At 42.1% G+C, this 27,464-nt stretch overlaps 2 protein-coding genes across 2 annotated transcripts in view; one reads left to right on the forward strand and one right to left on the reverse strand.

Annotated features, from left to right (window-relative positions):
* On the reverse strand, window positions 1–11,641 carry LOC124267569 (peptidyl-prolyl cis-trans isomerase E-like). The gene is made up of 12 exons (XM_046702525.1): window positions 11,583–11,641; window positions 11,161–11,259; window positions 10,699–10,742; window positions 9,899–9,925; window positions 8,657–8,741; window positions 6,239–6,387; window positions 3,471–3,597; window positions 2,993–3,072; window positions 2,518–2,623; window positions 1,892–1,967; window positions 1,060–1,126; window positions 1–603 (listed from the first exon to the last, which is right to left on the reverse strand). Exons 1-12 carry the CDS (start codon window positions 11,614–11,616, stop codon window positions 535–537), a joined length of 963 nt encoding a protein of 320 aa, XP_046558481.1. The 5' UTR covers window positions 11,617–11,641; the 3' UTR covers window positions 1–534.
* Window positions 11,642–11,680: 39 nt separating this feature from the next.
* Window positions 11,681–27,464, forward strand: part of LOC124267738 (structural maintenance of chromosomes protein 6-like) — a 52,068-nt gene continuing 36,284 nt past the window's right edge. Inside the window, 10 exon segments of the mRNA XM_046702729.1 lie at window positions 11,681–11,831; window positions 12,662–12,823; window positions 13,318–13,429; window positions 14,051–14,156; window positions 20,930–21,066; window positions 22,057–22,199; window positions 22,419–22,520; window positions 23,329–23,466; window positions 24,314–24,394; window positions 24,628–24,774. Coding sequence (XP_046558685.1) covers window positions 12,680–12,823; window positions 13,318–13,429; window positions 14,051–14,156; window positions 20,930–21,066; window positions 22,057–22,199; window positions 22,419–22,520; window positions 23,329–23,466; window positions 24,314–24,394; window positions 24,628–24,774 — 1,110 coding nt within the window. The 5' untranslated portion in view covers window positions 11,681–11,831; window positions 12,662–12,679.

The following is a 27,464-nucleotide window of genomic DNA, read 5'->3' on the forward strand; positions in this document are numbered from 1 at the left end:
TCATAAAAGTTCATATTTGTACATGTCTACAGAGAACATTTCACAACATGGTCGTTCTTCAAGAATTCCAATCACAAGTAGGATAAAGGTTTCAGTGCTTTCCAAGTCTTCAACTTCAAAAGTGGATAAGGTTTCCATGGTGATACTGACAAAGACTTTCCTAGTATTAGCAACGTTACTTGATGCATCACGCAAAGGAATGTTCTTCAGTATATTCCTAAATGTGTCTGTTGACCTCTCTTGCACTACAATTGACCTCTGTTGCACGAATCTAGCTGCCATGTTGATGTGCATGGGTGCATGGATGCATTGATCCACTACCTCTTGAATCGTTCTGATGTGTTCAAGGTTGACATCAGTAGGATTGATGTATTGCCACATTTTCTTACACATCAAACTGTAAAATTCATCTGTGTTCGCAAATATACATTGATCTGACGCTTCCTGAAAGACATGCAACAAGCAAATGCACTTCCAGAAGAACCATGTGGCAGACAGATGTGATCGGATCCATCCTCTAGTATTGTCTCCTTCTCACACAAACTCCCCACAGTTGGCAATCACCACCTTCTCAGATGGCTTACCTCCCTTGCTTCCACAGGCCTGGAAAACACAACATTCTTTGTCTAATTACAAAGGTTTATTACAAAATATTCCACTAGAACTTACAATCATCATAAATCTGTATATCCATACTTTCAGTTTGATTTCAGAGTTTTACATTTAGAACATTATGCTGACTCAATTCCATGACTGAATTAAACAGTCCACTGACCACAATACAATTTGATGCTGCTATTTCAAAGTATTTTTAATAATGTGCCATAAATTAAATTGTTTTACTCTGTTGTTTGATTTGGTCAGAGTGATGGTGGATATAACCCTCCATCTCGCTGCTTGTACCAGTGTGGGGCACCAAGCCTCAGCACAGTGGGATAGTCACACAGTTTAACCACAAAACCTTATTTAGGAATGTTGTCAACTGAGAATTGAGAAACACAACTTCTACACAGGATGGTTATCGTAAAGAATCTGTTTCTCAGAATTGACATATTTTACCTCCATTTTCCTGACTACATCCATTCCCTCGATGACTTTCCCAAACACAACATGCTTGTTATCTAACCTGGAATTAAAACATTATCAACATGAACATAGGGCAGTATGTAGAACCCTTGGGTTATAGGCAGTAGGTCACAATATTGAATAGCTACTTTATGAAAGAAAAATTCAGAATACAGAGTACTTGAGTAAAGAGAATGTCTCTTGTACATATCTCACATAGTTTCATTAATACACCGAACCGCCTCCGTGGTGTAGTGGTTAGAGCGTCCGCCCGGACAGTGGAAGGTCGCAGGTTCGATCCCCGACCGCGTCATACCAAAAGACGTTAAAATATGGTACTTGTTGGTCCTTGCCTGGCTCTCTGCATTAATGGGTACAACAAGGGCTGGTCGGCTCGGAGTCAGTATAATGTGTGTGAGTGGGGTATTCCTCCTCACTCCGGCGTGGTATCTCAGTGGGCTTGCACTATAAAACCAGCTTAAGCCTAGTACAAGCAGCCGCACATACACACACGCATGCACGTTGTCATATGAGTGAAATATTCTCAAGCACAATGTTAAACCCAATTTCACCTCACCTCACCTCATTAATACACCTCAAGATCAACAATTTACACAAATAGAAAGCACACAATATATTCACTAAGTGTATGAATGACAAACAGAGCTATGGACATCAGCAACTGAATGAATCAGTTTTCTGCTATTCATATACTATAAGAATCATTTGACCAGTATCCTGTTATTCACTAAGTGTATGAATTGGTGAACGAGTATTGTGCTATTCTGTTTGAAAGATGAAATACCAAACAGAAACAGCTCCCTACCAATCTGTTTTCTCTGTTGTGATGAAAAACTGGGATCCGTTGCTGTTTGGGCCGGAGTTTGCCATTGATAAAGTACCTGCAGATCAAAGAGAACAAGTTGTACAGTGTGATGAAGAACTCGGGTATAAAGGTGTATCTTATATGTTCTGCTATACAGTTCACACCCTGGAATAAGACTATGGGTTATAGAATACTTTCCCAGAAAGTATAGAAAGGGCAGTAACTCCTCTGTGTACATCTCAACATATCAATAGTAATGGTTGGTTGGTTGTTTTTTAACACCACACGAAGCAGTATTTCAGCTATATGGTGGCGGTCTGTAAATAATCAAGTCTGGACCAGACAATCCGGTGATCAACAGCATGAACAACGATCTACGCAATTGGGATACTATGACATGTGTCAACCAAATCAGCAAGCCTGACCTCCCGATCCTGTTAGTCACCTCTTACGGCAAGCATGGGTTGCTGAAAACCAATTCTAACCTGGATGTTCACAGGTTTCACTAGTACTAGACCTAAGATCTAAATGTTTTAATTATTGTTTCCTCTTTGTGGAGGGTGAAAGTAATTATATTGCTCTGTGTCAGAAACACATGACCCACTTACCATCAAACAATAACATACCTGATCCAAGATGTTTCAATGTAAAGTTCTCATCCTCAAACTTACGCCCATATATAGACTTGCCGCCAGTGCCATTGTGATTGGTGAAGTCTCCTCCCTGACACATCTACAGCAGGTTAAGGAATCACACAAAGACATACACGCGACAGCACTGAATCGAGCAGTGGTTGTCTTACGGTATTTGTTTACCAAGGGGAGACAACTGATGTTGAGCCTGCCCCTTTGTAATGAGTGGGTGAGTTTGTCAATGAATATTGCTTCGCGTCACATCAGCAACATTGCAACTATTCCTGGCAAACATAAAATCATTTGAATATTTTATGAAAGCTCTTTTGAAAGAATCCTATACTTTGACGGCACAATACAGACTTAAAGTAACATAATATTATGTAAAAAATTGAGAACTACCAAATAGGATAGTGGTATTTGAAGAATAATATTTATCCATAAAATAATTGATGACTGACTAGGATACAAAAGATGGAATGATTCTGTGGAAGGAGCTACCCTTGAAGCCAAATCCTTTCTCCTGGGTACAAAGACAGCGGAAGTTTTCTGAAATGGAAACAAATATCAGACTGACTGTTGAGACTTCTCCCAAACAACAAACATTGTAGAAAAATCAGACTAACCCTTCAAATTCATCATCTTGAAAACTGAGGTGTTACACATTTCCTCAAACAGTTGCACACAAATACATGATATACATTTCTGTCAAATAGCCAGTAGCATTGTAACATATGAACATAACATGCTTTCTATAGATGTCAATTTCCTTGGAGGCATCAGGAGGAAAGTGTCCAGTGTATACACATGGCCCAGATTGACGAGCAGTCCCTTGATGTCTGCTTTCGGAGAGTTTTAACAATCAAGGTTTCAGTAGGACTAAGAAATGCTCAATATTTTTAATTCAAACCCTGAGTCCTGTTTGAGCATTACACTCATATCATTACCTGCTGTCTTGGGTACGACATCTGCCCTCAACTCTATAGCAATACGCCCAACACTTCGATTGCCAATCTTGATGTCAAAGTAGACTTGGGGATTTGTACGGGATTTCTTGGGGGCTGACACTGCAGTCTAAGGAAGAATAGCTTCAATTAAAGTACTGTCGGAAATACAAAAAAAACTGTTTATAGGCTGTCACTCTGTATCCCTAAAATTGACACAACTGCAAATAGCAAATGTCGAAATAACCCACTTCAGCCTAACTTGGCATTCAGTGGGATGCGTAATAGAATATCCAGAAAAAAAGCTTCAATTAAATTACTGTCGGAAATAGAAAAAAACTGTTTTTAGGCTGTTACTCTGTATCCCTAAAATTGACACAACTGCAAAAAGAAAATGTCGAAATACTCCACTTCGGCCTAACTTGGCATTCAGTGGGATGCGTAATAGAATATCCAGAAAAGCATGTTTACTCGTAAAATCGGGCAAAACTTACGAATAGCTGCTGAAAACAATAGATCAGACCATAGATGGCAATTAGGTCACTCAGCCAGGTATGACGACGGACCGTCGACTCACCTGGCATGAAATGCATGTGCTGCCTACAGGCACAAGGGGTCATCTCAAAGATATTTTGTGCTTTTTCAGGTATGTTGACTATGCCTCATCTATTGATTAACATCTTACGTGTCTTTCTTGCATGAATTTTGTTGAGATATGTAAAAGAGTATGATACCTGATAACTATAGAGACGCATCGTATTGAAGGTATTAGGTGGCATGACCACCCGATCGGGAAGAACGAGAGGCCTAGGACTGGATATTATTTGTAAATTGTTATGACATGCCCTGTACTTCCCCAGTATAATTGCCCTAAAGGATTATCTTATCTTAGCTGATATCTCTATCCCCAAGCCCGATCCCAACGATCATCTGCAACACCCATCCAGGTTTTGCTTTTGAGACAAACCCTCCTATCTGTTTCTTTTTATAGTGACAGTGAGATTCCACGGTAGCTACATCCTTAATAGTTTCAGCATGAAAGTTATTATTTTTCATGCCAGCTATCGTTTATAATGAAGCTACGTCTTATTTCAAACTGAGAATTTAAAAAGTGTCCTTTGTAATACAATATTGTCGCACACTAATTTGCATAAAGCCATGGTCTGTTCCAAATAATTCGCTTTGGACTTAGAAAAAACCCGCATTGCTCATTTCTGCACTAATCTCTCCTCAGTAAAGTCCTTTTTCTACGTTTCTTAGGTCCCTACCACTAGGGCTTCCACGGGTACTCGAGTACTTGAGGACGAGTCGGGTTTAGCTGGACTCGAGTCCATTTTCAAGGACTCGAGGACTCGAAAAGGGGAGATAACTCGGATTATTTGACGTTGACAGACTGTCTGCCATGTGCTGAGCATGAGCGGCCATTAACATCTAATATTATGACAAAGATATAACTTTATTATCCCGGGGGGGAAATTCTCATACATCCAAACTGTCTCAAAATATATATATACACAGTTCACAAAAATATACACAATAATTACATGCTCAAAACGAATGCTATTTATAAATAAAACTGACATGATATAATTCAATTAACCACATAGGTAAAGAGGATGAATAATTCTAGTTCTAATCACATGATGGTGATTCAAAATATTTGTTGCATTCACGAATACTTGATGGTATGAAAGACTGTCGAGCTCTGTTTTGAGGGAAGGTAATCGACAGCAGCGTCCAGAATGAAGTAGTTCAAAATGATGAGACCAAATATGTCAACTGTCAAATCTAATTTTAGCTGTCCTTTTTACTATACTCAAAATACACTCCAGAAATTTTGCAAGCAGTATTAACAATTTTGAAAAGTCTGTTTTTGTTAAGATGAGACAGATCCCTATACCAACATAGAAAATTGTAGGTCAACACACTTTGAATAAAGGTTTGATAAAAAACTGTCATTACGGTTTTGTCAATACCTTGACGATAATAATGTTAGAATCAGAAATTAGGCAAGTAACAGTGGCATCATCTGAAAATTTCACAGTAAACAGTCATATATTGACAAGTAACAGGCATTGGTATACAAAACGAAGAGTACGGATGAAGGAACACAGCCTTGTGGATCTCCAGTAGAAGTTGAGAGAAAAGAAGATTGATAGCCGTTGACACTGACATACTGAGTTCTGTGTACCCTGAATTCTTTAACCCATCTGATAATGTTTTTATTAACACCTAGATTAAATAGTTTCCTCCTCACACGGTGTGGCTGTATAGTATTAGTTGCTACAAGTCTGCAGATGAGAGTACATGTAAAAATAATACATCGATTGAGATTTCACTTCTTAAAATGATTAGGTAACTATCTTGACAATTGATCGTTTTCTTGAAAGGTATGAATTTCGAGTACTCGGGTCCGAGTCGAGTCTCACCCCTCGAGTACTCGAGTCCAAAAAAATGGACTCGTTGAAGCCCTACCTACCACTGAGACTTGTAGTTAGGCCGAACTTAGTTTAACAGATACTCCACACTTGCACATAAATCTACATAAATTGTAGAGAAAATACAGTTTTTTTCTATTTCCGACAGTACTTTAAAAACATGGTAGTATTTGAGGCTACGGCCTTTCAACTTCATCATGTAATGTGGGTGAAAGTCTGTCACACAGCAAATATTGTTGAGTGCAGCATCAAACAATTGACAGAAGTTTGACAGTGTTATCATATTATCAGAACTACGTTACTATGGTTACTTGAGCAGTTCATAGCACATACCTCTTCTGTGTCTTCTGCAGGTCTCTTTGTTCCATGCTCTCCTTCCCTTCCCCCATCCTCTTCCTCCCCTTCTCCTTCCTCCCCTTCTCCTTCCTTCTTCTCTAGCGTCTCCCCAGAGTGTTCCTGTAGCCATGTATCCTCCGCCCACACTGAAGGTCAAGCAAGGTCAGTGTTAGTAGAACATTACACACTGAAGGTCAAGCAAGGTCAGTGTTAGTAGCAAGTTTCACACTGGAGGTCAAGCAAGGTCAGAGTTAGAAGCACATTTCACACTGAAGGTCAAGCAAGGTCAGTGTTAGTAGCACATTTCACACTGAAGGTCAAGCAAGGTCAGTGTTAGTAGCACATTACACACTGAAGGTCAAGCAAGGTCAGTGTTTAGTAGCACATTACAAACTGAAGGTCAAGCAAGGTCAGTGTTAGTAGCACATTTCACACTGAAGGTCAAACAAAGTCAGTGTTAGTAGCACATTACAAACTGAAGGTAAAGCAAGGTCAGTGTTAGTAGCACATTTCACACTGAAGGTCAAGCAAGGTCAGTGTTAGTAGCACATTTCACACTGAAAGTCAAACAAAGTCAGTGTTAGTAGCACATTACAAACTGAAGGTCAAGCAAAGTCAGTGTTAGTAGCACATTTCACACTGAAGGTCAAGCAAGGTCAGTGTTAGTAGCACATCTCACACTGAAGGTCAAACAAAGTCAGTGTTAGTAGCGCATTACACACTGAAGGTCAAGCAAGGTCAGTGTTAGTAGCACATTTCACACTGAAGGTCAAGCAAGGTCAGTGTTAGTAGCACATTACAAACTGAAGGTCAAGCAAGGTCAGTGTTAGTAGCATATTTCACACTGAAGGTCAAACAAAGTCAGTTAGTAGCACATTACAAACTGAAGGTCAAGCAAGGTCAGTGTTAGTAGCAAATTTCACACTGAAGGTCAAGCAAGGTCAGTGTTATTAGCATATTTCACACTGAAGGTCAAACAAAGTCTGTGTTAGTAGCGCATTACAAACTGAAGGTCAAGCAAGGTCAGTGTTAGTAGCACATTTCACACTGAAGGTCAAACAAAGTCAGTGTTAATAGCACATTACAAACTGAAGGTCAAGCAAGGTCAGTGTTAGTAGCACATTTCACACTGAAGGTCAAACAAAGTCAGTGTTAGTAGCGCATTACAAACTGAAGGTCAAGCAAGGTCAGTGTTAGTAGCACATTTCACACTGAAGGTCAAACAAGGTCAGTGTTAGTAGCACATTTCACACTGGAGGTCAAACAAAGTCAGTGTTAGTTGCGCATTACAAACTGAAGGTCAAGCAAGGTCAGTGTTAGTAGCACATTTCACACTGAAGGTCAAGCAAGGTCAGTGTTAGTAGCACATTACAAACTGAAGGTCAAGCAAGGTCAGTGTTAGTAGCACATCTCACACTGAAGGTCAAACAAAGTCAGTGTTAGTAGCGCATTACAAACTGAAGGTGGAACAGCGTAGTAACTGTGACAGTGAAGGTGAGATTCAGCACAAGAAACATACAACACAAGGAGTGTCAGACTCACTGGTACACAAGGAGTGTCAGACTCACTGGTACACAAGGAGTGTCAGACTCACTGGTACACAAGGAGTGTCAGACTCACTGGTACACAATGATTGTCAGAATCAGCAGTAGCCACATAAGAGGAATTGAAGGCCAAAAGATAATATCCTAACAATATTGTGCAAGTATACTATCTGACTGACTGAGTTTAGTTTTACGCCGCTTTTAGCAATATTCCAGCAATATCACAGCGGGGGACACCAGAAATGGGCTTGACACATTGTGCCCATGTGGAGAATCGAACCCGGGTCTTCGGCGGGACGAGCCAACGCTTTAACCACTAGGCTACCCCACCGCCCCGCAATTATACTATCACTATAATGACAAACTAAATAAAATCACCATTGACATAAGCAGGAACTTCAACGGAATAGTTCAACTCAACCGGGAATCAGTAGTGCATGTTCATTGTTTCTAATCATGTGACGTATCCTGCTACAGATTCACCAGTCTCCACTGGTTACTATCTAAAACCAGGTATTCCGTTAACACAATCAGTTAGAATCTGGGTGTGAACCAGTGACTCCAGGTTTCAAGCATCCCTAAGGCAATGTAAATTGAAAGGGTAAGTTTGCTGGGAACATTTGTCATCTGTCACTTGTGAACAGCTAATGCTGGTATATGCAGCCTGTAAACAATCAAGTCCGGGCCAAAGAATAACAAAAGGAAGCAACTGTGCAAATTGCGTGGTGAGACAGCCAAGCATGACCTGAAATATTTTGATAAAGTTGAGAAACAATCCATGAACATCTGGCACGATGCCAATTTGCCCCTCCCTACCATTATGCTGACAGAGTTCGACTACTTCCTGGTCCTGTTACATCCTCCTGATGACCTACCTGGTCTACCTGACCCTCCTTGATCTTCATTGGCTTGGCCAGGTTCACTCGGATTGTCCGCCCAAACAACTCTGAGTCATTCTGAACACAAGACAATTATCACTGGCCAGTAATAAAAACAACAACACAAATTTCATAACAAAACAAGTGAAACAAACAAATATTGTCATTTGTTTACATAAACAATGTAATAGTTGGGGGGCAGTGGGGTAGCCCTGTGGTTAAAGCATTCGCTTGTCATGATGAAGACCCAGGTTTGATTCCCCACATGGGTACAATGTGGGAAGTCCATTTCTAGTGTCCCGGCCGTGATATTGCTGGAATAATGCTAAAAGCAGCATAAAGCCACACTCACTCACTGTATTAGTTGGGAAAAATCTGTTTTCTCTATACACTTATTACTTGTTGCTTAATAAGAATCTTAATTGTATCAGATTGTGGCTGTTACAGAGTACATATGACACTTGTTCTTGATGTCAAGGACACAACCGTACCACCTAACATGGTGTTATGGACACAACCGTACCACTATATCATGGTGTTATGGACACAACCGTACCACCTAACATGGTGTTACGGACACAACCGTACCACCTATCATGGTGTTATGGACACAACCGTACCACCATATCATAGTGTTATGGACACAACCGTACCACCATATCATAGTGTTATGGACACAACCGGACCACCTAACATGGTGTTATGGACACAACCGTACCACCATATCATGGTGTTATGGACACAACCGTACCACCTAACATGGTGTTATGGATACAACCGTACCACCATATCATAGTATTATGGACACAACCGTACCACCATATCATGGCGTTATGGACACAACCGTATCACCATATCACGGTGTTATATGGTCACAACCGTACCACCATATCATGGTTTTATGGACACAACCGTACCACCATATCATGGTGTTATATGGACACAACCGTACCACCATATCATGGTGTTATGGATACAACCGTACCACCATGTCATAGTATTATGGACACAACCGTACCACCATATCATGGTGTTATATGGACACAACCGTACCACCATATCATGGTCTTATGGACACAACCGTACCACCTAACATGGTGTTACGGACACAACCGTACCACCTATCATGGTGTTATGGATACAACCGTACCACCTAACATGGTGTTATATGGACACAACTGTACCATCTAACGCGCAGTCATTTGTACTACCATACAATAAGGTATGCTACCTACCATGTTGTCTATGGCTGCAGCAGAATCCTAAAAAGAGAGACAAATTACTATATACAATAAAGACTTATCAATGGTAAGCACAGTCATAATATACCTGTGTAATGTGACAAGTATCTGAACAGCAACTTAGGATAGACAAGTAAGTGATACTTATCTGCTTATTATCAAAAGGACTTCCATTTCATCATCAAACTTTCAAAGGGTATTGAATATGACAAACACTAAAAATTACATCATGAAATAGTGAGTCAGAAGAGATGAGTCTTAAAACCTCTTGCACCTAATAAGTGACAATATATCTTTTCAAATGCAGGGATTGGAAAAGGCAGGGGCCATTGGCCATTTTGCACATTAGAATAAAAAATGGCCCATTAAAATTTTGAAGTTTACTATTGATAAAAGGGCAGTGGCCGATTCTAAATTCTGAAAATGGCCCATTGTCAAGGTTCTCTATGCCAATCCCTGCAAATGTAACCAACTCTTGTTTATCATGTTTACTGGTATATATACTTGTACTACCTTGGGTTTGTGTGTGATGTCACAACCATAACTACTCATACTGTGGTGCAAAGTAACATAATTCATAATCTAGTTGCACAAATTACATGCAGAATAATGGTTGCTTGTCCGTCCAAAATCTTTATCTTTTTAAGAGTTAAGTTACAAATTTGAGGCAATGTAAAACAGTCAAACATAACTTGATGAGATAATGCTTCAAAATCATACTTATTTTAATGTACTGAACTGATATTTCAACTTGTCTAATGATTCACCATGGAAATAACGGAGATAAAACATACCTCAGCAAGTTCAAACTCCACAAAAGCAAAGCCTCTGTGTTTTTCTGGAAAGAATACAGTGAAGTTATTAATTCAAATTGTGTGAGTGAATATTACTGGATGATACTTCAACACCATGGTTATTTCCTTGATTATGACTTGGACTCGTCATGCTCAAATATACCTCTTATCTACGAATCCAGGAACTTTTTTGACTATTTTGGCTATTCATTTTTTACTCTCTCAAAATGCTATGTTATATGCTGTTTTTGTGTAGTTCAATAAAATAATAAACATTTATTTTATATAATGTTGTATTATTTATGTTGGGCAAAATATCGTAACGCCAAACATATTACTATTATGGGCAAAGGTCCTCCCCTGTAAAAATTGATTCAACATGTTCTATGACCAAACTGTAGATTTGTCCAGCTTGAAGGTGATGGTGAGTCACAATCCTGTAAGGCGTGGTCTAGTTCATACCTGTTTCATAGTCCAGGGGTATCTGGATATCAACTATGTCGCCAAATGGCAGGAAGGCTGCATGGAGGACTTTCTCATCAACCTCCTCCGCAAGACCACCTAATACAAAAACATGATCAATAAATAACCACCAAAACACATTACAAAGCACACTATCAACAAAACAAGTAGTTGCCTTTAGCTACAGGTTAATTTGTTAATCATTGAGACTGATAAAACAATACACGTTTTCAAAAATAGAGAAACTTCATCATAGTTCATGTTCAAACCTTATTTTAAAGAAACATTCGTTCTGAACGAAATTTGACCTGTATTCAGTGTTATCCATGTGACACGTCACCGTCAAACATGTTAATATTTCAATTAATGTAATAAACCGTTTAATTAGAGATGTGTATGCGAGAAATAACGATTCTTATTACCGACGTAGACGATACGCTTGTTACTGGTAGCCATGCTTCTTTTAACCGGAAGTTGACATTCACGTACCCTGATACTTCCGGATATGGCGTGTCCATTTTATATTTCCCGCCATGACACTTCCCTGAGTGTTCGCTCTGTTCTCTATGTTTCAAATGATTGATTATTAGTGTGTAAAGTTATTAGATGGAAGATGAAGAGAAAGTGGAAGCTCTATCGAAAGACACATATGGACCTTCTTCAGTAGTAAGGTGCGTTTCAGAGTCAACTGTTGCTTTGATTATTCTTCAGCTGTTTTTGGCTATGTTTGATTGCCAGGATATGATTATATAGTTACTATTTGAGTTGTCACTGCATACTTGTAATAATATTAATAATTGTATATGCCATTTTAAAATATTTGTCGCAACTGTCATGTAATCTGCATTATTAAATTCAATGACATGTACATGATATATATGCCTAAATTTATGACATACGACAGCTGCTATAGAGTTGACAAAACACCAGCTTGTGAGATAGATCTAGCCAGCAATTCTTTTGATTTTTTCCATTGCATTCGTCTACTCATGTGTATGTGTGACCTGGAAATTGAAAGTATTGAGAAATGACGAATACCTGCCATAATTATATGTATGCAGGAGAAATAAAATATTTCCTGTTCGTGTTTTTGATTGTATTTCCACCATCAGCAGAACATAGGACATTTGCTTTAATGATTTTTGGGGTATGTGTTGTGTCTGTGCTTGTCCTTGAGGACGCAAATCATGTATTTTTCGCATTGTTCATATGACAATTTTTTATCAACCGTGAAAGAAAAGAATATGTTATTCCCTGTAACATGTACAATACATAAATGTAGTGAAGGTATTATTTCAAATGACAAAAAGAGTAAAGCAGCAATCAACAAATGATCAAACAACTGAGTCTATAGACTTTGAACTAAGGCAATGCTGTAAATTCAAGTTTCAGACAAGACCATGTGACCACAGGTAACAGTTATGTATTATATGCATAAGTTTTATTTAAGCACATTGACCGTTGTTGAAAAATTGTTGATTTGTTTGTTTTTAATTTCCAGAATTTCTTCCTAAGCACAATGTCAAAGCGTCGCTTGACTGAGAGTGACAACCAAGCCAAGAAAAAGCGTAGGCATGATGCTGGAGAACCTGACCCATCCATGGAGGATGAAGATGATGGTCCCATCAACCAGTCACAGAACCCTGACTTCAATACAAGCCCGGTAGGTTCCTGAAACGTTGGGGTGGAAGCATTACTAACAGATGTGCTGCATCATGGGGATTTTACAGGACGTTTTAGTCACCCCGCTCTATGTTCGCAATCCATGGTGATTGAATCAATTAGGGTCAAGCACTTCAGATGGTACCGCGGAGTGCACCTGTCTCGTGTACAAGAGACGATAGGCCATCTCGCGTACACGTTACGTCTCTGACTGATGTAGATATTACAAAAGGGCTAATGTAGTCACAAATAACAGTTGCTTAATTTTTTTAATAGAATTGTTTCAGCTGAGTTGTCGTCATTATGAATACATAAATATACTTTTCTTAGACATTGTTTATTTTTATTTGTTGTATGTTTTTATGTCAATTCAGTGACCTTCCCATCACTGTATGTTTTAAATCGACCTAAGCAAGACTACAGTTAGTTTTCTTCAATTGTTTACCAAGACACTCAAACATTCTCTTCTCTCTTATGTGATCTCGTTATTTTCAGGAAGCTGAAGTTGGCATAATTGAGAAAATTAGTGTGAAGAATTTCATGTGTCACACTCGTTTGGATGTCAACTTTGGTCCTCATGTCAACTTCATTGTTGGAAGGAATGGAAGTAAGTTGGTATCTTAGACTTACAAGAATTGTATTGGCATTGCAAATTTTATGGTATTCAAGACTTGATGGCAAGTTTTAGCAAAGGATACCTGGTTGAGATCTGTGAGTTCCCTGTAGTTGTACCAAAGCAAGATGGATGTGGTATAAGATATATATCCTCATAATCATTGATTATGCATATAGTGTCGTCAATGAAGCAATACTTAGATCATGTAGATAAAAGCAACTACTTGGTAATGCTAATTTTCAATAAATTGTAGCAAAATTGCTTCTCATTCATAGGAGTCCTGGAGTGTATTTTTTTAGCGAAAGGTCTGCTTGTACAAAAAGATATATATATATATGTTTATGTTTAGACATGTAGAGGAAATGGCAGTGAAAGGCTGGCTTCTGTTTTGACAATTGCCTACAGACAACATTTGACACCTCTAGTTTCACTCTGCCATCCGCGGTACAAAGTTTCATTATATGAGTAATGTAAAATACTGTACGTAGTTTTATTGCACTGTTTCCATTAGAAATCATCTTAAATCTTTTGTCAGTCCCACAATGTAGGATGCATATTAAAGATGACAATCTCTGACTCACCCCTTGACTTCCCCCTGTGTTCCTGCAATAGGTGGGAAGAGTGCCGTGGTGGCAGCGCTGGTTGTTGGCCTGGGGGGCAAGGCCTCAGTGACAAGCAGGGGCAGCACCATCAAGGGATTCATCAAGAGTGGGAAAAGGTCAGAGATCTTACAGTTTACACAGAGCTATGTCCTCATTTGCAAACATTTCTCTGTTCTTAGGTGTGTGAAGTATGTGCATTAGCATTTCTTCACTTATCTCAAGTCTGTAATATACAGTATTGTTGTTTATAGTTTACTCCACAGACTTAGATGATAGGTTTTGGATATTATTTTGTACATTTTCATCACATATATTTTCATTCCAGTTCTTTATTTACCCTTGGAACAGTTGTAATTCTCACATCTTACAGTTATATATATGCATGTTAATGGAAATGGTATGTCCGAGTTCAGGATGATATGTAAGAGGAAATTCTTTTTCATATATTCCTCCTTGGGGTACATATAAGCATTTAAATGTCCATTTAAAATCCCTACGACAGTTGTAACAATATTTGAATAAAATATTTACAAAACAAAGAACTACGAAACTACGTTTTGTCTTGTGAGACCACCCCTACAGGGCCCCGCAGACCCCTTACAGCCAAGAGCAGGTAACTCTAGACTATAACTTCGTACCTCACTTATCATGCTGTCGTTCTATCGACCGGACATGCGTCCCTTCTCAAGAGTTGAGTTGAATTCCTTTCATGATGAGTGGTTCGGAAACAGCTACTGTATGTATGGTTCTCTTTTCTTCCCTGCATGGGCGATTTAGAGATTGTTTCTGAATATTTTCATTCATCTGTTGTTGTCCCCCTCCGCAGCGCGGAACGGGGGACTATGTATTCAGCAGCGTCCGTACGTATGTACGTCCCGATTCTTGTTAATGCGATATCTCATGAGCTGTTGTACTCAATGTCTTCAAATTTGGTGTCAGCCTACATTGGGGGATTACACAAACACCAGTCGATTTGGGTAATCTTGACCTTATTTTCAAGGTCACCACGACACTTTGACCACTTTACAAACTCTTGTTAACGCGATATCTCATGGACTGTTGTACCCAGTGTCTTGAAATTTGGTGACAGCCTACATTGGGGGATTACGCAGACACCAGTCGATTTGGGTAATCTTGACCTTATTTTCAAGGTCACCACGACACTTTTCACACTTTTAACTCTTGTTCCCGCGATATCTCATGAAATGTTGTACCCGATGTCTTCAAATTTGGTGACAGCATACATTGGAGTATTACACTGACACCAGTTTATTTGGGTGACCTTGACCTTATCTTCAAGGTCACCACGATACTTTGACCACTTTTTAAAGCGGATATCTCATAAAACATTGCACCCAATGTTTCAAATTCAAGTATGTTGACAGCCTACATTGGGTGATTATGCAGACACCAGTCATTTCAGGCATCTTGTATGTGACCCAAAAATAAAAAGTAGTAAATATAGATATTCCATTCTTTAGCAGCAGAGGACATTGCCATATCAGTGGCAAACACTTGTTGTAACTTCGCTCCAGTCTGCATCGGCTGGCCATGTGCTTGTCAAGAAGGCGGACGGGAGCCTTCGCTATGCTCACTGTTTTTATTATTTGCCGGTAAGGTTCTCAATGTTTAGTGTAGATATAGTGTATTGATATGTACGTTTGCATGATATTACGCATCCATTTAGCGGGTTACAGTGTGTTTTCCGCTGCTAGCGTTTTACGCTGATAGTCATAATTTTTAAACTTCTCTCTCGCTTCGACTTTTAGTGGAACAACTGTAAACTTTTTTCCATAGGCCTCCTTGTCCATTTGCCCATGCACTCCATCCTAGTTCCTAATGAAGCTTGCAGCATGCTCCACTAATTGCCCACGTGACTACCTTGAATGATCATTCCCTTTCTTGTCGCACGACTGTGTGGACGTGCTGTATATTAGGGACAGTATTTCACCCTAACATCATGGGGAAAACAGATAATCAGTCAAGGAAAAGGAAAGTTTGTGCTCAATGCAAGACGAATTATTCATCCCTCGACCCTCACGCGTCTTGCAGTGACTGTATTGTACAATGTAACTGGAACAAATGATGTGGCAAGTGTAATTCACTAAAAGATGAGGATTTTAAGCCCTACCTCGTGTTTGCTCCCGGAGAATCGCCGATAGGGAGAGGAAATCAACAGAATCTGATCCCACTCCCGCCAAGCCTATCAAGTAACAGCGACAGAAAATCGTACCTTCACGCAAGAGAGCGACTGCTGTGGTTCAAGACCCGTCATCAGATTCTTACTTATCTGAGGACATTCGGCACCTATTATAGTCCTAGGCCAAATGTTAGAAAAGTCCCTATCTTTTAGGATCTCTCAGCAGCAGTAAAAGCGTTATCCAGTAATTGGTATGGCAACTCCCACCCTCCAGAGATTCTTGTCAATGTGGAACTAGACACAGAATGTATCAGGTTACTGAAAACAGACAAGGTTTACCCTGCTGTTGAAACAGTGTCCACATGTTCATAGACCAACTGCATGAGTATTAACCGCATGGTTTAATGGACGATGACAAGCACTGATGTTCAACATAATCAGGATATGCAGTATGGGTGATAAGGCCTGGTGTATCATATTACCTGATAATGATGTTATCTCCACATTTGGCCTAGGAGTATATTACGTACGCATCAGTCACCTCCTTCGTCAGATCACTCGCGGGTGGTTGTGATCGATAATTCATCGTTGCCTGTCCCATCTACACTACCAGGGGACCTTAGATCGACACCATCATCATCCAGATCATCAGTACATATTCCCTCGACTGTCTCAGTTTGTTTGGAGCTTGGCCAACTTCGTTCAACCAGCCAACTGTCCCCCCACATTCATTGAACCGGACAGAGCTGGCTACAACGGTCTAGAACTACAGCGACCCCGATCCAGATCACCTTATAGATCCAGATCACGTTCACAGTTTCCAGTTAGTGCATCAAATCGATCCAGATCACTTTACAAATCCAGATCATCTTACTAACCCAGGTCACCTATACGATCTAGATCACCTTACAGAGCCATTGACCAATCGGGATCACAGTACAGATCCACATCTCATGGCCGATTCTATTCAGATGATCGAACCAGAGCTCCAATCAGAACCAGATCACCAACTAGAACTACAGCGACCCGGACTAGTTCTTCATATCATCACAGGGCGGTGGGGTAGCCCAATGGTTAAAGGGTTGGCTCGTCACGCCGAAGACCCGGGTTTGAATCCCCACATGGGTACAATGTGTGAAGCCCATTTCTGGTGTCCCCGGCCGTGATGTTGCTGGAATATTGCTAAAAGCGGCGTAAAACCTAACTCAGTCAGTCAGTCAGTCAGTCATATCATCACCTAGCCATACAAGGGAATCCAGATCACCGGCTTACCAACCTACTTCGGTACTTACCACGTCGAGATCTCGATACAGTTTCTCTGACCGACGTTCTGGTGATCATTGCTCTGATACCACTAATGATCAGGGCCATATCCTCAGCCTGGAACCAAATACATCCGTCTACTCCAGCCCATCCAGCACCTGGCTCTGCATCTGGTCCACCTCCTGAGATTGATCCAGTCCAAATAACCATGCCTGCATCAGGTCTCAACCTGTCTTTTTCAAGCCTCCAGTGGTGGACGAGTGCATTTACGCCTCCATCACACTTGGTGGTTGTCCACTTCCTCTCAGGCTTCGGCCAGGCAGGGCAGGCGGCTTCCGCCCTTTCAAGCCAATGCCCCCACGCTTAAGTCTGCATACCATTCTTCGAGGAGGTTTACCGGTGTGCAGCACAACAGCTCCGTGTGGCGGTTCACTCTTCCCATGGCTATTCGCTGGCCACGCAGCTAACATTGCTTTCTTTCCCGTTCGCAATGGGGTCTTCCCTGTTCCCTGGGGCTTTGCAAGTAGTGCGGGAGGCCGCGGAGGCGGTGTCTACCTTCAAGGATTCTAAACCCTTGTTGGAACACCCCTCCACTTCTCACCAATGGCCTTCACCTCTTGCCTCCTCTTATCCTTCCTCCCCGGCGAAGGAGCCTGCCAAATGGACTGTTCCATTACAGAGCAAGAGGGCACGAGGCAAGGGCAGGCCTGCTCGGTCGCAGCGGCCTTTTCTGGGCTAGCCATCCCTTGGCTTCCCGTTGAGTCTCTCCCCCGTGCCCTTATTGCCCCACACACAAGCAAGCGGAGACTTGCCGACAGTGGGGGTGCATTGCCTTATGCCAATGTAGGCGACTGGCTGTCACTATTCCTTTGGGAGTGGGAAGCAGCCATGTCAAATCCCAGGGTCCACACTCAGGGATGGCCATTTGCCACAGTGGAGGTGAGATCCTTCTGCGGGGTTTGGCACACGCCAGTGCCAGGTTCCCGGAAGGTCAGCAAGGAGAGAGGTTTTATTCCACTTACTTCCAAAGGACGGAGGGTTCAGGGTGTTTGTAGTTCCTGGGCGACCACTGAGTCTTAGGCCGTGGTTGGAGCAGGAAGTCAGCCTGCACGTCAATGAGCTAGAATTGAGAGCAGTCCACCGGGTGTTCAAGAGCTTTGTGGAGTTTTTTCACAGCCGTGTGGTGCGTCTAGAGATTGACAACCAGACGGCAATGACTTACGTGCAGATGCTCTCTCACAGAGTATGCTAGCCCCACACGAGTCGATGCTCGATCGGGGCGTATTCAGGTCGTTCCAGGTGGATCTGCTTGCCTCTGGGGTGACGAACCAGATACCATTGTTTTGCTCTAAGATTCCGGATCCAAGGGCGGTAGCCAACATCGCCTTTCAACTTGATTGGATGGACAGGGTACTGTGGGCGTTCCCGCCGATACCACTGATTTCCAAAGTCCTGTCGCAGCTAGCCGCACAACCAGCTTGACTACTTGTGCTCCTTGCACCACTTTGGTCTGCTCAAAGCTGGTTTCAGGTAATTCTCAGGTTTCTGGCTCAGCCTCCTGTACTATTACCTTTTTGACCAGACCTACTATCCCAGAACTGAGCGCCCCACCCGAATCCCAGAATTCAGTGGGCCGCTGTCCGGAATCGCCTCCAAGCGAGAGGAATTCCTGCACCAGTTGCAGACACAATTCTGGCTTCGCGGAGGGATTCGACAAACGTTCAAAATGAGGATAGATGGGCCTGCTATGCTCGCTGGTGTGTCTTCAGGGGGATTCTTGATCCTTTTCCGGCAGATTTAGTCTCTGTGTTAGAATTCCTCCAGTCTCGGATCTAACGGCTTCAACTGTTCGAGGATGAGGATATTCAACGGCTGTTTCTGCATTCCACATTCCTGTTAATGGTGCACTCTTGGGGCAGCACCCTCTGGTTCAGCATTTTTTAGCAGGCATGGACAGAATCCGTCTGACTGTCCATTCTTGACTTTTTCCATACAGCTGTTGACAGAAGGCCGCATTTCTTGTGGTGGTAACTTCTGGCAGGCGGGTAGGCGTCATTCACTCTATGTCTGCTGACCCTGCGCTGACTTTTTTTCATAAGGACAGGGTTAGCATTCGGTTGCCGGATACTTACCGTCCTAAGAGAGATAGTGCCTTTCACATTACAGCGCCTATAGAGCTTCCCGCTTTAAGGCAGCCTTCCCCGCCCGGTACCTCTCTAAGGCGTGGTCACGTCTTAGATGTCCGTAAGACCCTTAAGGCTTATATCAAACGAACAAAGGATATTCGTAAGGATAATCAGTTGTTTTGTTATGACGGGAGTAAGACGTGGTTTTCCAGCGAACAAGCAGACTGTCTCTAGGTGGCTTGTCTCTGCCATTCGTATGGGTTATACCCATAAAAGGTTGTATCTCACCCAAAGGTCTGAAGGTTCATTCGGTTAGGGCAGTGGCCACATCTAAGGCATACACTGCGGCGCAGCTCATTGAGAAGATAAGCTCCGCGGCTATTTGGAGCTGACCAAGTACGTTCAACTGTCATTATCAACTTGACAGACACTCCAGCGAGCTTGCTCGGTTCGGTCACAGTTCTCTCCAGTGGGCAGGGTTCCACGTCTCTAGCCGTTTGAGCTTTCGAGGTTTTATGATGAGAATCAATTATCTGCCTTTTTAACTGGTGTTGGGTTATTTTAAACTATTCTACGTTCTCCCATGGTGTCAGGTTTTATGGTGGTGGTTTTTATCCCATGTACTTGCATTCCTCTGTACTGCACTAGAACAATTTCCTTGGAAAGCTTTGCTTGTTTCAGCAAATTTCTTCTTGGGTATATTGTCAGTTTTCCCTTATCTTCACTTCCGATTAATTACGGGATGGAGGGTGGGACTGTTTTGAAGCAATTTACATTAGCGAGGTTTCGCATGTTATGCTAGTGTCTTCGACCCCTGACCCTGGTTCACGCCTTCGCCCGATTGGCTACGGTGGGCACGTGACCAGGTAAGTGAGATTTCTTACTCTGTTTATAGTTTGGGAACTCCTCTTTTTGTCGGGTTTGTTCTACAAGACAGAATGCCTCTCCCGGACTCAGTCTTTAGGAGTCTGTCTTATGCTTATATGTACCCCAAGGAGGAATATATGAAAAAGAATCGAATAAACCTGTAGAGGTTGCAGATGCTTTGAATATATTCCTCCTTGGGGTACTGCTTTCCACCTCCCCACATTCTGTCTGATTATGTTCAGCATGGAAAGTGAGGTACGAGGTTATAGTCTTGAGTTACCTGCTCTTGGCTGTAGGGGTCCGTGGGGCCCTGTAGGGGTGGTGTCATAAGACAAAACATAGTTTTTTGTTTTGTAAATATTTTGTTCAAATATTGTTGCAGCTGTCGTAGGGATTTTAAATGGGCATTTAATTGCTAATATGTACCCCAAGGGGGAATATATTCAAGAATCTACAACCTCTTCAGGTTTGTTTGAATTTTTCGTGCTTGCAGCACTGGTGAGGTGCAGATCAAGCTGCGGAACCGAGGCCCCGATGCCTTCAGGCATGAAATGTACGGAGACTCCATTACTGTGCAGAGGAAGTTCACATCAGAGGGGAGCAGCAAATACCAGCTTCTCTCAAAAAATGGTAACAAAACAAGTTTTGTTTGTTGTTCAATCCTGATAGTTACCCAGGGGTTTACAGGACGCAAATCCTGCGTCCTATACACATAAAAATTGACAATGTAAGCAACAAAGTTTATTAGCATGTCCAGAGGGACTGAGAAAATGTCCAAATACTTTTTGTAAAAATTCCAATCAAGTGACAATAAGTTATCACTGAGTTTGCTACTAGCTGGGTTATGGTATTATTTGCAATTTAATTACTGTAGCAATGTGATGATCATGATACACAATACAATAACAGTATTAATAAGAGTATTGAAGTGTCTGGGACCCCCATTTTGTTGTCCAGGACCCCTGAAAATTAAGAGAATGAGTCCTAGGGACTCTCAAATACAGGACTCCATGTAAATCCCTGAAGTTACCTGTGAGACAGTGGTGGAGTGGATAGGGTCAACCTAGAGAGTGAAAGTTCGGTGGTTCGATCCCCGTTCAGGTCATACCAACACTCAGTTCACCTGCCTGACGCTTACCCAGTGTTTGATGTCAGCTCATTAGTTATCTCCCTTGTGTAGGTGTAATGGTGTCAGCTCATGAGTTATCTCCCTTGTGTAGGTGTAATGGTGTCAGCTCATGAGTTATCTCCCTTGTGTAGGTGTAATGGTGTCAGCTCATTAGTTATCTCCCTTGTGTAGGTGTAATGGTGTCAGCTCATGAGTTATCTCCCTTGTGTAGGTGTAATGGTGTCAGCTCATGAGTTATCTCCCTTGTGTAGGTGTAATGGTGTCAGCTCATTAGTTATCTCCCTTGTGTAGGTGTAATGGTGTCAGCTCATGAGTTATCTCCCTTGTGTAGGTGTAATGGTGTCAGCTCATTAGTTATCTCCCTTGTGTAGGTGTAATGGTGTCAGCTCATGAGTTATCTCCCTTGTGTAGGTGTAATGGTGTCAGCTCATTAGTTACCTCCCTTACGTAGGTGTAATGGTGTCAGCTCATTAGTTATCTCCCTTGTGTAGGTGTAATGGTGTCAGACAAGCGGGAGGAGTTGTTCCACATCTTGGACCAGTTCAACATTCAGGTGGACAATCCTGTTGCCATCCTGAATCAGGAGACAAGTCGCAACTTCCTCAACTCTAAGAGCCCTCAGGATAAGTACAAGGTATTTTCATACTTGCAGTTCTATTACCTTTGTGCTGTTAGTTTTCAAATTTGTTTCTAGATCAAAGATCTGCAATATTTGATGTGTGCATGCTGATGTGAGTGGCCAGCAGCATCATCAGGATCAGTTTCAAACCGTTAGCTTTATACTCTCTCTGTTCCAAACAGAGAATTACATAATGTGTTCTAGTGATATATTTCTACTCCCCATCTGTTGCAGTTTTTCCTGAAGGCCACACAGCTGGAGACCATGAAGCATGACTACGCAAAAGCCAACGAGCAAAAGTCCATCACCCTTGAGATCATCAGGCAGAAGGAAAGGGTATGAAGTGCCACACAACTTACTGTAACCCATTGCCTCTTCAACAAAACTACCGACATTTATGCCTGATCAGTGCCAGTTTGACTGATCCATTTCCAATTATCAGTCTTCTGAACTTCACTAATTATGTCAGAAGGCAAAAGTGTCCCCACCATTTACTCTTTCTCGTCCCTTTCCTTGACACCAGTCCTGTTGTGACCTATGTAAGAACAGTTCTCAAACATACTGTTACCATATTGCTGTTAAAAGAGCGCTGTGTGCTTAGAAAACTTTAAAAGGGGGAATGCTCAGGGGTGGAAATAACCCATTGCCCGACGCCCGAGTCCAGTGTTTTTTTCTGTCGGGCAAGCACATTTGTATATCACGCTGTACTATCCCTGTTAAATCATTAATTCATGATTTAGTTATTTAGAGACAGCTGCAAAATGGTTGAAGTATTGCTGTGGCATTAAATGAAACATACCTTCATCCTTTGTACCATACACTTAGTTTTGGGTTACTACATGAACTCACGCTAATGGTTCACTGTGTTCATGCCAGGGAGACAGGGAGATTTCATCACCACTGCCTTCAGGGAAGAATGAGCAATTTGTTTCCACCTCTCCTGTGTACCTGTTGCTTTAGGACACCGACTGTTACACACATCTACCTTGTAACCTCAGTATCGTCATGTTCTGACACGCTGCAAATAATCATTTAGATGGAACTGAAATAAGTCTTTCCTCAAGTGAGCTGATAGACCAAAATCTGCCAGTAGATATGTTTTTGGTGTGCAAGTTGACATGTCCATTGTTTGGTGTCTTCACAGTCTCTGCCTGTCTTGGAGAAGGAGGTGATTGACTGGGAACACAAATTCAAAAGTTTGGATGCCATCGATGAACTGAAGAAGAAAGTCAAACATTTGAAGAATGAAATGGCTTGGTCTTTGGTTGCTGCAAAAGAAAGGGTGCCTATATAATTTTATCATTAATACTGTTCAAAATATGAAGTTTATACAAATTTCCACTCAAAGCAAATTAGGTTCTGGATGAAGTAATCCAGACACCTTGGATGACCCAATCCAAAACCTTATCCAAACACCATGGTTTACTTAATCCGGACACACTGGATAACTTGGACTCCAGACATACTGGCTGTCCTAATCTAGGACTCCCAGAAAGACCAAATCCAGACGCTGGTCAACCTAATCCAGACACCATAATCAACCCAATACAGGCACTCTGGTTGATCTAATCCACATGCTCTGGATGACTTACTCCAGGCACTCTGGTCGATCTATTCCAGACACCCTGGATGATTACTCCAGGCACTCTGGTCGATCTATTCCAGACACCCTGGATGACTTACTCCAGGCACTCTGGTCGATCTATTCCAGACACCCTGGATGACTTACTCCAGGCACTCTGGTCGATCTATTCCAGACACCCTGAATGACTTACTCCAGGCACTCTGGTCGATCTATTCCAGACACCCTGGATGACTTACTCCAGGCACTCTGGTCGATCTATTCCAGACACCCTGGATGACTTACTCCAGGCACTCTGGTCGATCTATTCCAGACACCCTGGATGACTTACTCCAGGCACTCTGGTCGATCTATTCCAGACACCCTGGATGACTTACTCCAGGCACTCTGGTCGATCTAATCCAGACGCACTGGATGAAGTAATTCAGACACTGGTTATCCCAATACAGGCACTCTAGAAGACCTAATCCAGACACCCTTAATGGCAAATTTCAGACTCTCTGGTCACCTATTGTTTACACAATGGCACCCGTCTGCTTGTTTGCAGGGTTTGGAGCCCATCAAGAAGAAACTTGACCAGGAGGACTCCCGGACTCCCAAGTATCTAAAGAAGGTTGAGGAGGTGAAGGTAAAGCACCTACAACTTTTATTGACTCAAAAATGTATTTTTTGTTCTTTGTAATTTCTGATCTTACCCTTTTTTATACCATCTTCCACCATGTCGGCATAACACAGACAGCCAAGCTTTAATTCCTCAAAACAGAAGACTCCTGAATAGCCCATTTCCTTTAACATCTTCTTCAATCCAGCTTGCAATGTTACACCACTCACTCACTCACTCACTGTGTCATGATCTGGTAGGAGAACCTGGAGAAGCGTCAGCAAACACACAGACAGATCCAGGACCAAATCCTTGCCATCAGTGAGGAGGTACAGAAACTGGAACCACAGAGGAAACAGGCCAAGTCCAACATGCAGCAGGAGAGGGATGCAGCCAGACAGGCCCAGGTAGGTAGGCCATCATTGTATATAGAAGACCGCCTCCTTGGTGTAGTGGTTAGAGCTTCAGCCCGGAAGGACTGGTCGGCTCGGAGTCAGTATAATGTTTCTGAGTGGGGTATGCATGCTTCACTGCGGCATGGTATTTCAGTGAGCTAGCACTATAAAACCAGCTTCAGTCTGGGCTAGTACAAGCAGTCACACATGCAAAACACATGCACGTCATCATATGAGCGAAATATTCTCAAGCACGACGTTAAACCCAGTTTCACCTCACCTCACCTCATTGTATATAGACATACTGGCACAGGTGGGTAGACCATCATTGTATATATAGACATATGGGCACAGGTGGGTAGACCAGCATTGTATATATAGACATACTGACACAGGTGGGTAGACCAGCATTGTATATATAGACATACTGACACAGGTGGGTAGACCAGCATTGTATATATAGACATACTGACACAGGTGGGTAGACCAGCATTGTATATATAGACATACTGACACAGGTGGGGCAGACCATCATTGTATATATAGACATACTGACACAGGTGGGTAGACCATCATTGTATATATAGACATACTGACACAGGTGGGGCAGACCATCATTGTATATATAGACATACTGACACAGGTGGGTAGACCATCATTGTATATATAGACATACTGACACAGGTGGGTAGACCAGCATTGTATATATAGACATACTGACACAGGTGGGGCAGACCATCATTGTATATATAGACATACTGACACAGGTGGGGCAGACCATCATTGTATATATAGACATACTGACACAGGTGGGTAGACCAGCATTGTATATATAGACATACTGACACAGGTGGGGCAGACCATCATTGTATATATAGACATACTGACACAGGTGGGGCAGACCATCATTGTATATATAGACATACTGACACAGGTGGGTAGACCATCATTGTATATATAGACATACTGACACAGGTGGGTAGACCAGCATTGTATATATAGACATACTGACACAGGTGGGTAGACCAGCATTGTATATATAGACATACTGACACAGGTGGGGCAGACCATCATTGTATATATAGACATACTGACACAGGTGGGGCAGACCATCATTGTATATATAGACATACTGACACAGGTGGGGCAGACCATCATTGTATATATAGACATACTGACACAGGTGGGTAGACCAGCATTGTATATATAGACATACTGACACAGGTGGGGCAGACCATCATTGTATATATAGACATACTGACACAGGTGGGGCAGACCATCATTGTATACTGACACAGGTGGGGCAGACCATCATTGTATATATAGACATACTGACACAGGTGGGTAGACCAGCATTGTATATATAGACATACTGACACAGGTGGGGCAGACCATCATTGTATATATAGACATACTGACACAGGTGGGGCAGACCATCATTGTATACTGACACAGGTGGGGCAGACCATCATTGTATATATAGACATACTGACACAGGTGGGGCAGACCATCATTGTATATATAGACATACTGACACAGGTGGGTAGACCATCATTGTATACTGACACAGGTGGGGCAGACCATCATTGTATATATAGACATACTGACACAGGTGGGGCAGACCATCATTGTATATATAGACATACTGACACAGGTGGGGCAGACCATCATTGTATACTGACACAGGTGGGGCAGACCATCATTGTATATATAGACATACTGACACAGGTGGGGCAGACCATCATTGTATATATAGACATACTGACACAGGTGGGGCAGACCATCATTGTATACTGACACAGGTGGGGCAGACCATCATTGTATATATAGACATACTGACACAGGTGGGGCAGACCATCATTGTATATATATAGACATACTGACACAGGTGGGGCAGACCATCATTGTATATATAGACATACTGACACAGGTGGGGCAGACCATCATTGTATACTGACACAGGTGGGGCAGACCATCATTGTATATATAGACATACTGACACAGGTAGGGGCAGACCATCATTGTATATATAGACATACTGACACAGGTGGGGCAGACCATCATTGTATATATAGACATACTGACACAGGTGGGGCAGACCATCATTGTATACTGACACAGGTGGGGCAGACCATCATTGTATATATAGACATACTGGACACAGGTGGGGCAGACCATCATTGTATATATATAGACATACTGACACAGGTGGGGCAGACCATCATTGTATACTGACACAGGTGGGGCAGACCATCATTGTATATATAGACATACTGACACAGGTGGGGCAGACCATCATTGTATATATAGACATACTGACACAGGTGGGGCAGACCATCATTGTATATATAGACATACTGACACAGGTGGGGCAGACCATCATTGTATACTGACACAGGTGGGGCAGACCATCATTGTATATATAGACATACTGACACAGGTGGGGCAGACCATCATTGTATATATAGACATACTGACACAGGTGGGGCAGACCATCATTGTATATATAGACATACTGACACAGGTGGGGCAGACCATCATTGTATATATAGACATACTGACACAGGTGGGGCAGACCATCATTGTATACTGACACAGGTGGGGCAGACCATCATTGTATATATAGACATACTGACACAGGTGGGGCAGACCATCATTGTATACTGACACAGGTGGGGCAGACCATCATTGTATATATAGAC

This window comes from Haliotis rubra, unplaced genomic scaffold, assembly GCF_003918875.1.
Source record: "Haliotis rubra isolate DU_JTF1 unplaced genomic scaffold, ASM391887v1 Scf1005, whole genome shotgun sequence".
NCBI classification, from domain to species: Eukaryota; Metazoa; Mollusca; class Gastropoda; order Lepetellida; family Haliotidae; genus Haliotis; species Haliotis rubra.

What these genes read in the sequence shown, in the direction of transcription:
- LOC124267569 (XM_046702525.1), bottom strand. Translation starts at nt 11,616, where the DNA reads ATGGCTACCAGTAACAAGCGTATCGTCTACGTCG. An exon ending in TGTCGTACCCAAGACAGCAG is followed by an intron (nt 3,073 to 3,470) that starts GTAATGATATGA and finishes TTTCCATTTCAG; the next exon opens with AAAACTTCCGCTGTCTTTGT. An exon ending in ATTGAAACATCTTGGATCAG is followed by an intron (nt 1,968 to 2,517) that starts GTATGTTATTGT and finishes TTTGATCTGCAG; the next exon opens with GTACTTTATCAATGGCAAAC.